This window comes from Drosophila nasuta, chromosome 2R, assembly GCF_023558535.2.
Source record: "Drosophila nasuta strain 15112-1781.00 chromosome 2R, ASM2355853v1, whole genome shotgun sequence".
In the NCBI taxonomy this organism is placed as follows: Eukaryota; Metazoa; Arthropoda; class Insecta; order Diptera; family Drosophilidae; genus Drosophila; species Drosophila nasuta.
In genome coordinates, this window is record NC_083456.1 from 24,494,233 (window position 1) to 24,504,505 (window position 10,273).

Sequence of the window (10,273 nt, forward strand, 5' to 3'; positions counted from 1 at the left end):
CAGCCCTGGCAGTCGAAACATGAGCGGTATTTTTAAAATGTAGTATGGAAAAGAACACTGTATGGCCGTTACTATGTTAAATGTCATACACATTGTTTTTTTTTAACGCCATTTGCAAAAAAAGTAAGGTCCCGCTCTCAACAAAGGATCGTCATTAGCAGCGCAGGTAGAAAAAACGATGCGACAAGTCAGGTAGGAGGTAGTGATTTAAATTGCACAGTCTTCTATTTAAAACAGTAAGTCATCTGTGGCCTTTCCAGTAACACGTTTCGAAATGAATCTGTGGCTATTTTTTGGGCTTGTGCTATTGTACACCAAAACGACTATCTGCAAAGAATCAATTGCTGAAAACCCAACGAGTTTATTAAATAATAATTTACTTAGTCGAGAAGATTGGATAAAGCTGGCCAAGTACTATGTGAGCAATCACAAACCGTATAATGTGAAGAAATATGTGCCGTATAAACCATCAAACAAGTCAATTACTACAAGGAAACCAACGTTACCTGTAATTTCGATCACTACCGAGCTCCCTGACATCACAACAAGTCCTTTGGGAGTCTTCCACAGTGAGCAATTTAGATGTGGACGATACAACTAAATCGTATCAAGCAGCAGAGACAACTACTGAAGTGGCAATCGATTCCACAACGGAGTTTACAACTAGTACGACGGAAATAACTAACGAAGATTCCACAACGGATTCCACAACAAGTTCCACAACAACAGAGTTCATAACGAGTACAACTGAACTACCATCTTCAATGCTGCTTCCAATTCTTGGAATTATTCCTGGAATTGAAACTACAACGAGCACTTCATGGAACGACGCTGCCGAGGAAACCACCAAACAGGAAAATTTCAGCTATACGACAACTGGAATTCCCAACATAGATAGCACAACCGAGTCAAATGAATTAAGATCAACAACTATTGATTCTATCACCTCGATAGATGTGACCACAGAAGCTGAAATCTCAACATCACAAGGAACTCCTGAAAGCACAACTGAGAACATAGAGTCGACTACACAAAAGTTCTTCAAATACGATGAGACAATTGAAAGCTGGGAATCAACTACTCAACTTCCTATGTCCACAACCGAATTGCCTGGTACTACTACGTCGTCTGAAAATGATGCCACCACAACAGAAGCAACTACTCCTGAAAATACAACGCAAGGATTGGAGACGACGACCCAAAATGAAGATTTCTCCTCGGAATCACCTGAGTTGCAAACTACAACAGAAGCCAAAGATTCGACAACACAATTTCCTACGACAACAAATAAAATATCACTAATAGAACCTGTAACTGAAGTAAATTCTAACGAAACTAGCACCACTCCAAAAATTATCGAAAACACTACAGCAGCTAATTCTATTATAGAAATAAGCACAACTGAAAAGGTTTCCACACTTCCACAAAGCCTTAACTTTAATGATGACATAATACAAAATAAGCTTGTAAATATAACTTATTCAACAGATGTAATGCCTGAAATTTATTATAATTAATAATATTGTATTTGAAAATAAAGCCATGTTGTTTTTAATATAAAGGGTGTTTGTGACGTCACGTGCTTGCCTAAAAGAAGCAACCTACACAAACGTGAATGTGCGGCGCTGCCGGAGACTAACTGCAAGCGTTGCCACCCTGATTGTCGGAAAATAGCCCACCAGCTGAACGTAACATAATAAAGTTGAATGAAAATATAATTAAAATGCTTAAAATAACACAACTTATTGCTCGCAATGGTGAGTTGCAAACATAATATGAGAATAAAGTCTAATTAAATAATTTAATATGCAGCTACTGTTGCCAATCTAGCAGGCAGTCGCCGTTTGCAACCACGTTTGTATTCCAATGCTGTTGCCGTCAATGAGGAAGCAACAACAACAACAACGACAAATGCAGCAACAAATGCCGATGAACCAATTGAGATGGCGAATCCCTTTGAAAAGGAACCGCAACAGTGCATTCTGTGCAAGCACAACATCACACCCAACTTTAAGAACGTGAAGCTGCTCTCCCAATTCCAATCGCCTTACACGGGCCGCATTTACGGTCGCCACATTACCGGGTTATGCAAGCAGAAGCAGCAGGACGTGGAGCAGGCGATCTCTCGTGCCCAACACAGTCTGCTGATGCCCGGCTACCACAAGGACGTTGATTTTCTGCACGATCCTAAGCTGTTTGATCCCGAGAAGCCTGTGCGTCCGCACAAATATTGAGAATGTTTGTTTAATTGTTTTGAAAGTAGTGAAAAATACATTTTACTGCTAGTTATATGTCTAATTCTCTCTTCAGTCTTCCTCTAAGTACTGCAGCAGTTCCAGCGGCAGCTTTAACTCCGTCAATAGCTTCTCCTTTGTTACAGGATTAGGAACTAAAGCCTGTAAGTCATTAATGGCTGCATTGAAGCCACTTTTCCACGTCTCGATGTCCGCCTCGAGTTCCAATATTTTGCGCTGTCGCCATTCCAGTTTTTGTGGACTTGTCTGCTCCTCGACAACAGCAGCATTGTCTTGGGTAACTATAAATTCCAGTCGCTTCTTGCTTAAATCAGGGCGACGTCGGGTTAAACCGAGACGCCGGCAATTTGTAGAAATGGCTTTGAGTTTTGCTGGTTGACTTGCACGCGGGGTTTCTGAATTATTGGTGTTGTCCGCACTGAGCGGCGTTGCAGCCACCTGTGGTGCATGAAAACGATTTCCAGGTGTCGTTCTAGCTCCTTTGTGCAACCTCAAACCCAAACGTCGCCTGGGCAGCGGCGTTGAATCTGTTGTGCTGTCCGCCATCAAGGCGCAATTCTACTTTTGACTCTCGATTTCTTTGTACAGCGTTGCCAGACTAACAACTAATTACGTCTTTACAAATACATGCTTGCTTGCGATAGTGTGTGATTGTATGGGTGTATCAATAATGCAAAATGAGATGCCAATGGCTCTGTTTATGTTTTTAATATCAACAGCTGTTCCAGCTGTCTACGATCACTTCACTTGATTGCTGAGGTCATAGATAAGTTATGACCACATTTGAGAGTTTATATTTCCGACTCACTCTCACACGTACGCTTATGAATATGATCTCACTTCCGCAAATGGAGTGTTTTTATCCAGGGTCAAATTTATGCCTTAGCAACAGCAAATTCAACATAGCGAAACCAATTATTGTTCTTTCTTTAAAAAAAAAAAAGAAATACTATTTAAAAATTTGTTGATATGTGTTTTTCTTAAAAAAAAGGAATTTTTACTTGAACTTTGTTTTCAGGAAAAAATTAAAATTAACATTTGTTTTGCTAAAAAAAAGATAATGTTATGAATATCCCAAATATACAATAAACCATACGCTGTAAATAATTTTGTTGTAACTTTATTTCAATAAAGAATATATATAAACTTCGCGCTTGATACTCTCGGTCCTCTCAAATTGTTTGGGGGATTGTATAAAGTCTACAAAAATTATGCGCGCTTTATCTTCTGGCTCTATTTGCATTATTATCTGCATACATATTTGTAGTAGTATTTATGCCTATATATTAAGTTTAATCGCTTTGCCGACTAAATGTGACCTGATACTGATAATTAATGTAACAATGGATGATCAAACATCATCCATTATCCATCATCCAAGTGTTGTATTTTGGCTTTGAATAAAACTCTCAGCACTTGCTAAAATCGACGCTGATATGATTAGAAATTATTCTACGATTTACGAGCTTACGAACTGAATAATCAAAATACATGTATAGATTGTAAAGACAAATTTAAAAAAATAATCGAATCATATTTGAATTGATTGGCAACGAAAAGAATGCTTACAAATAAAACCTAAGTCTGTACTATATATGCGTATATATAGAAGCACTAGAATACGAGACTATATTTATATAGAGAGTGAAGTTGGAGGTGGAGCAGGCACAACAACTACGGCAGCTTGTGATAACGCTCCACATCACCACCACAAAAAGCCACCTTGCAAACACATTGCTGAGCTGTGGACAACATCACGAGGCATTCGCGACAAACCAAATGGCGACAAGTGCGAATCTCATAAGCGAACTGCCCGCTGCGACAATTAATGCAACTGGGCGGTTGCTGTTGCTGCAGGGGCAACACTTGGGTGAAGCGGGTGATTTTCTGCAGTGCCTGTTGTATGGCCTGATCAATGGAAGACGTGTTGTTGCTTGCTTCTGTAGTTGTGGCAGATGTTGATGATGAGGTAGGCGTCTGATCCGCACTGCTGTTGTTGCTGTTGCTGCTGATGGTTGCTGTAACTGTGGCACTTGCCGCATATGTGGAGTGACTGTGCCTCGCCCGCTTTGCCGCTGGCGGCGATGTTGGTGATACTGATCCTGAGAATGCCGATGTGGCGGTGGCAGTGACTGTTGACTTGGTCTTGCGTTGCTGTAGCTGATGCTTGTAAGCGAGGCTGCTCAATGAGGAATATGTGCCGGCAGCCGATGTCTGCTGATGACACATGTGGCTAGCGAACTGTGAGGCGTGACGGCGACGCATACGCGAGCTGCCTAGTGAACGTGGCACGGACTTGAAGTGCTCTGAGTGCTCCATTAGAAACTTTTCGATGCGCGCCTTAAGCGCCAGGTTTAAAATTGCTTTGCGTTGTGAGGTATATTCAAGGCCCGTAAACGGATCCGAAGGCAATCGGCCCCATTTCGCTTCCTCCTCCGAATGCTTATCGATGGTGGACTGATCGACCACTTTGCCCGAGGGGAGCACAGTGGGAAATATCTACAAGAAAATGCTTAATAATTTGCTATAGTACATAAATTGTCTTATTTACCATTAGATCCCATGTGATGGAGTCGAGGAACTCTTCCGGTATCTCCAGCGTTGACTGTTCGCGCAGCTCGGGTATATGACGCGATGGAGAACGTTGACCAGCCTGCTGTTGCTGTTGTTGCAGCGCCTGATCCCTTAAGCCATACGGATCGCTTATCTCACTCCAAATCGTTTTCATCAGCTCTCGATCCGCCTTCTCCAGACAACGCGCCGGCAATCCCCACATCTGTATCTTGCGCAGCACAGGTGGACAACGTTCTGTAGCACGTATTACGATCTTAACGCTATTCGTGGTCGCCAGTATCTTGTGTGCTGTCTTAAAGAAAAATACTTTCTCGCTCTGTTGCTGCGCAGCTGCCGTGTTACTCCGCGAATTGTAATCGCTCTGATAACAAAACGTCACCGAATCCATGCCCTTGGGCAAATCACGCACATACGCGACACGCTCCCAAATTCCATCGTGCTTGCCGTGCACCTCGAAGGCCGTGGAACGTAGAGCCCCCGAGCTGTGCCACAACTTGATGACCTTCATATCGATGGCTTTGGGAAAGTCAAAGATAATCTCGATGGGAGGCTTGCAGACGGCGAAGCACATGAAGCCTCGCTCCAGCTGCTCCGCATCATCGGCTATTAGATTGGCTGCTGTGTAACCATCCTCACAGACGGCATCGCATTCCACCGAGGGTTTTAGTTTTGGATTTAGAAAGTTGATTAGGCTGCTCATTGAAAGTATACGTTTCTTGTGTGGACTATGTGTGTTGTTATCTCCTCTTTGCTCTCTACGCTTCACTTCTTGGTGTTTGGTCACGCGGCGTTGCCGTTGCGTCTCTTTTTTGTTGCCCCACCTGCTTTGATTTTTTTCCGTTTGCTAATTCGCACACAGAAAATGGCGTCACTGGGCTCCTGTGTTTTCTGGCTTCGCTCTCTTCACACAATTAGTCACTCGCCTCGCTTTGCACACACTCACTTGCAAGCACTCACACACGCACTAGTGTGCCCACAATTTCTTTTTTTATTTGTTCGTTGTAGTTTTCTTGCATTAATTCGTTTGTAATTGCCGTAATTTTCCAATGATCCTTGGCCTTCTCAAGCATTTATTGCTCGCTTTTTTCTCGTGTTTGTCTGGCTACAAAGCTGTTGTTGCTGCCCTGGAACATACAATATAAACACGCAACAGCTGATTGGCTGTTGCGGCAGCCCTCGATAAATATACTTATTGTCGACTATTTCTAATTGAATTTCAAGAAAACAAAGTTAATGTGTCAGAAAAGACAAATTATACATGTTGACCCAATTTATTGACCTTATTATTTATTTACATTTATCATGTAAATAAATAATAATAATATAAGCAAACAGACAGCCATATTAAATTATCGATATTTTTCCAGCAGCGAACTGATAACCTGATAAGCAGCAAAGTATTGATAAACCGATGAAACATCTGACCCAGTGTGACCATTCGCTCCTTATGATTTGATGTGATTGTTTTTTAAAATTCAAATTGTGCGCGCAGCGACCAACCCTTTGAATACACTACAGTGTGGTTGACAAAATTTGCAATTATGTAGATAAATAATAAGCAATATATCAATCAAACGTGTAAGAAAAGTTAAACATAGTTTATGGAACGTAAAGCTAATGACATCGATTATGTGGGCATAAAATATGCTGACAAAAACATTGAATATTTATTATTTATAATAATTACCTTCAAAAATGTAGTTCTTAATCACAGATAGCCAATGCTTTTTGACCTATAGTGATATAAACTTGCAATATAATTCCCATACACTAGCACAATCCAATAAACATTAATAATGCTAATCACAATTGATACTAAATGCTTTATGTTGTTAAGGCAGTAGTATATTTTTGTACCATAATGAAAGTGCTTTTAGATACCACATTCAGCTTAAGCAAATCCCCCAATCCCCCAATTATTACCGTGCATTGCTAATATAAGTGAATCTATCCTTATCGGCCACTTCACAGCTCGAATATTTCGCTGAATGGGCGAATAACACTGATAAGCTGTCGTTATTGGGGCCGTGAGAAACCTATAAATTGGCCTCCAGGTGGGGTAAGTGTTTCAGTGGTTCTGCAAATGCAATGAGGTGTTTGCTTTTTATTTTCTCCTGCGGCCTTGTGCTCGCTTCCGCGCTTAATCTGCCAGGAATTCCTGTTGATTTCGACTTGGACGATAAAATTCTTTCCGCAATTTCCGGCGATGTTGCTCAGCGTCTCGAGCAGGAGTACATAACGTTCTTCAAGACAGGAGTCGAAACACCTGCATTCAAGCAACTGACCACCCAGTTGGCCAAGGCGCATAGCAAAAAGGATATATTCACCAAAAATTTGCCTGATCTCGAGACGCGTGATTCGTTCGTGGTCTGCACTTTGTGCCGTTCAATTGTCAATGTTTTCATAAGCACCGTGCGTGACGAGGATGGCGAATTGAATGGCGAGAACAGCCCTGCGCTGATGAAGACAATTGCCATGGATGTGTGCCGTCGCCTGGAACTGCAAACCGAGGAGGTATGCGAGGGTATCATCACCTCTGAGCTGCCTACAGTGGATTACATATTGCGCAACTCGGTAATGGATTCGCACAGCTTCTGCTCACTGTTCTTGGGCATCACTTTCTGCGACACAGCCAAGGCTCCCAACTACAACTGGACCATGACGGTGGACAACAATGGGGAAGCCATGACCGGCTCCAAGTCGGACACACCCAAACACAGCGACAGTGATTTTAAGATCTGTCAATTCACCGACATTCACCACGATCCACTCTATGAACCCGGATCTCTCGCCACCTGTGATGAACCCATGTGTTGCCAGAAGGTGCAGAATGGTGTGGAGGGCACCAGCGATGCAGCTGGCTACTGGGGCGACTATCGTGATTGTGATTTACCCTGGAGATCTTTTGAATCCGCACTCGATCACGCAGTAAAGACTGAAGAGTGCACTTACATCTACCAAACGGGCGACGTTGTTGACCACATGGTCTGGGGCACATCGGTGGCCAAGAATCGTGAAGTGCTGAGCAAGGTATCGGATCAATTCGCCAAGGTATTCCCTAATGTCAACGTGTATCCCTGCATTGGTAATCACGAACCACATCCGCTCAATAAGTAAGTTGCCTCTTGAGCTTTGAGACTGCAGCTCGAATTAATCAATCATTTTGTACCTTAGCTTCAGTCCCGAAGATGTGCCGGATGAGGTGAATACTAGGTGGCTGTATGAGCACTTGTACGAAGACTGGTCTAGGTGGCTGCCTGCTGAGACAAAGGAGACTATTCTCAAGGGTGGCTACTACACCGTGTCGCCTCAGACAGGTTTTCGCATCATTGCCCTCAACAGCAATGGCTGCTACACTGACAACTTTTGGCTGTATCACAATGGCACCGATAAAATACCCCAACTGGAATGGTTCCACGACGTTTTGCTGGCCGCCGAAGCTGCCGGCGAGAAGGTCCATGTCCTCACCCACATTCCCTCGGGCGATGGCACTTGCTGGGCTGTCTGGGCCAGGGCATACAACCGTATCATCACACGCTTCCACAAGACCATCAGTGGCATTTTCAATGGTCACTCGCACAAGGATGAGCTAGCTGTGCACTATTCGGAGGAGGGGCATGCCACTGCTGTGGCCTGGAATGGTGGTGCCTTGACCTCATACAGCTACAAGAATCCCAACTACCGTGTGTACGATGTTGAGCCAGCCACATTCCAAGTGACCAATCATCGCACCTACATCTTTGATTTGAACGAGGCAAACAAGCAGCCCGAGCAGGAGCCCACTTGGTTCTTGGAGTACGAGTTCATTAAGGAATTCACCGATGACTTAAGCCCAGCGGGCATCGACAAGTTGTTGGACGACTTTGCCGACAATCCCGAGCTGATGCGCAAGGTAAATATATCAATTAAATTATTGTCAAATTTAGGATCAAAGCTAATTTATCCTTGTTGTTTTTTTATAGTACTGGCGCTTTAGGGTCACCTCTGCGGAGCCACAAGTCTCCGGTGGCTGTGATCGCAATTGTCTGGCGGGTTCCTTGTGTCGTGCTGCCACCACGGTTAATGATCAGACGTCGCGTTGCCAGGAGTTACGTGAACGACTTTTTGCAGCTGTAAGTTTTTCACGGTTCCTTCCTTTTATTCAGTAAGTTAAACCTATTCGATCTCTACAGCTGGACACTGACCCCGAGCCTGAGCCTGAACCGGAGCCTGAACCGGAGCCTGAACCTGAACCCGAGCCAGAGAATCCTGGTGATGATGGAGCCGCTGCTCTGAGTGTCCTGAGCATTACTTCCCTCATCGCTGTAGTGGTCTCTGTGAGAATTGGATTCTAGACACTCTTAACTGTATATACTTACTTTAATGTTAACTTATATAATCGCAAATTCCATTTCATTTGTCAACAGCACGATTAAGTGCCAAAAAAGAAATTCAAAATACATTTATCTGTAAGTACCTAATACAATTGTTTCGCTTAATCTTATATTATCGCGCCAAAATAGACTTTGACAGGTCTACATGTGGGGCCTGCTTCCTGATCGTGCCACAAAAACCGTGGCTTATCATCCCCGCCTATAGCGGCAAATCATCTTATTAGCTGAAAACTCAACAATAAAGCCATAAAATGCAGCTAATATTCACACATTATATAATCCCCGTTGCTATGAATACATGTGATGTACTCTAATGAGTATGTGCGAGTATGCGAATAGTTTATGGCCCATTCAGTTTTACGGCTAGACTTTTGATCAAATCGCTCAAGTTTAGCACGTGAATGTTAATCTATATCTATAATCTATATAGAGCCTACAGGTGTTTTAACTTATCTACAATGGGTATTTTCGCCGGTGCTAATCCATTCAGCTGTTAACAGTTAAAAGTAGAAATGTATAGTATAAGAGATTCGATTAGTTTTAGATTATCTTTGAATAGAAGATTTATGATATTAAGTAAAAGTATTTCAATTTCAGGACTCCCTAATAAGATTAGTTCGAGAGATTGGTAAAGTTTTGTTTATTTTTGTAATTCACAAATTATTTTAAAGTAATAAATAAAAAGCTTAAAACCATGAAGTTTCGTGAAGTTATAAAAAAATATCTTATTTCCTGACTAGTCTAGTCTTTAAAGGAGAAGTCGAAATAGAGAGATTTCAGTTGAAGGTTAAGAATACTTAGAAAGAAAAAAGACGCCTCACGATTTTCTCAATGAAAATATTTGACTTATAAATACATGAGTGAGCTTTTTAATTTTAATTGTAAGTATAAATATAAATTTTAATTAAAAAAAAAAACAAATAAATCTTCGTAATTAATTTGTTTAATAACAATAATAATAATAATTATTGTTTAATAGAAGAATAACTCAAGTTAAGTTTAGGCTGATATATAGCTTTATGGTAAGCATATTAAATAATCAACAAATCTTCTTTTCGATTAGTTTACAAC

General features: G+C 41.9%; 5 protein-coding genes across 6 annotated transcripts; 3 read left to right on the forward strand and 2 right to left on the reverse strand.

Moving 5' to 3' along the window:
* Positions 1-19: 19 nt before the first annotated feature.
* LOC132785166 (uncharacterized) lies at positions 20-1,610 on the forward strand. The gene is made up of 3 exons (XM_060791157.1): positions 20-26; positions 571-1,466; positions 1,541-1,610. The coding sequence occupies exons 1-3, from the start codon at positions 20-22 to the stop codon at positions 1,553-1,555; spliced, it is 918 nt and encodes a 305-aa protein (XP_060647140.1). The 3' UTR covers positions 1,556-1,610.
* Positions 1,611-1,639: 29 nt separating this feature from the next.
* Positions 1,640-2,289, forward strand: LOC132785309 (small ribosomal subunit protein bS18m). 2 transcript variants are annotated; one of them, XM_060791348.1, is made up of 2 exons: positions 1,640-1,757; positions 1,831-2,289. In XM_060791348.1, exons 1-2 carry the CDS (start codon positions 1,724-1,726, stop codon positions 2,232-2,234), a joined length of 438 nt encoding a protein of 145 aa, XP_060647331.1. In that variant the 5' UTR covers positions 1,640-1,723; the 3' UTR covers positions 2,235-2,289. The 2 variants fall into 2 exon arrangements, with proteins under 2 accessions (XP_060647331.1, XP_060647330.1); XM_060791347.1 differs by having other exon boundaries at positions 1,645-1,757; positions 1,813-2,289.
* Positions 2,231-2,866, reverse strand: LOC132785308 (uncharacterized). Its single transcript, XM_060791346.1, has one exon. The coding sequence runs from the start codon at positions 2,799-2,801 to the stop codon at positions 2,307-2,309; it is 495 nt and encodes a 164-aa protein (XP_060647329.1). The 5' UTR covers positions 2,802-2,866; the 3' UTR covers positions 2,231-2,306.
* A 493-nt stretch (positions 2,867-3,359) lies between these two features.
* Positions 3,360-5,960, reverse strand: LOC132785307 (RING finger protein 37). Its single transcript, XM_060791345.1, has 2 exons — positions 4,807-5,960; positions 3,360-4,754 (listed from the first exon to the last, which is right to left on the reverse strand). Exons 1-2 carry the CDS (start codon positions 5,527-5,529, stop codon positions 3,930-3,932), a joined length of 1,548 nt encoding a protein of 515 aa, XP_060647328.1. The 5' UTR covers positions 5,530-5,960; the 3' UTR covers positions 3,360-3,929.
* Positions 5,961-6,913: 953 nt separating this feature from the next.
* On the forward strand, positions 6,914-9,317 carry LOC132786718 (sphingomyelin phosphodiesterase 1). Its single transcript, XM_060793337.1, has 4 exons — positions 6,914-7,942; positions 8,004-8,721; positions 8,792-8,941; positions 9,002-9,317. Exons 1-4 carry the CDS (start codon positions 6,918-6,920, stop codon positions 9,161-9,163), a joined length of 2,055 nt encoding a protein of 684 aa, XP_060649320.1. The 5' UTR covers positions 6,914-6,917; the 3' UTR covers positions 9,164-9,317.
* Positions 9,318-10,273: the final 956 nt, after the last annotated feature.

What these genes read in the sequence shown, in the direction of transcription:
- LOC132785307 (XM_060791345.1), bottom strand. Translation starts at nt 5,529, where the DNA reads ATGAGCAGCCTAATCAACTTTCTAAATCCAAAACTAAAACCCTCGGTG. An exon ending in CCATCACATGGGATCTAATG is followed by an intron (nt 4,755 to 4,806) that starts GTAAATAAGACA and finishes ATTTTCTTGTAG; the next exon opens with ATATTTCCCACTGTGCTCCC.
- LOC132785308 (XM_060791346.1), bottom strand. Translation starts at nt 2,801, where the DNA reads ATGGCGGACAGCACAACAGATTCAACGCCGCTGCCCAGGCGACGTTTG.
- LOC132786718 (XM_060793337.1), top strand. Translation starts at nt 6,918, where the DNA reads ATGAGGTGTTTGCTTTTTATTTTCTCCTGCGGCCTTGTGCTCGCTTCC. An exon ending in GAACCACATCCGCTCAATAA is followed by an intron (nt 7,943 to 8,003) that starts GTAAGTTGCCTC and finishes TTTGTACCTTAG; the next exon opens with CTTCAGTCCCGAAGATGTGC. An exon ending in ATCCCGAGCTGATGCGCAAG is followed by an intron (nt 8,722 to 8,791) that starts GTAAATATATCA and finishes GTTTTTTTATAG; the next exon opens with TACTGGCGCTTTAGGGTCAC.
- LOC132785309 (XM_060791347.1), top strand. Translation starts at nt 1,724, where the DNA reads ATGCTTAAAATAACACAACTTATTGCTCGCAATG. An exon ending in ACAACTTATTGCTCGCAATG is followed by an intron (nt 1,758 to 1,812) that starts GTGAGTTGCAAA and finishes TTTAATATGCAG; the next exon opens with CTACTGTTGCCAATCTAGCA.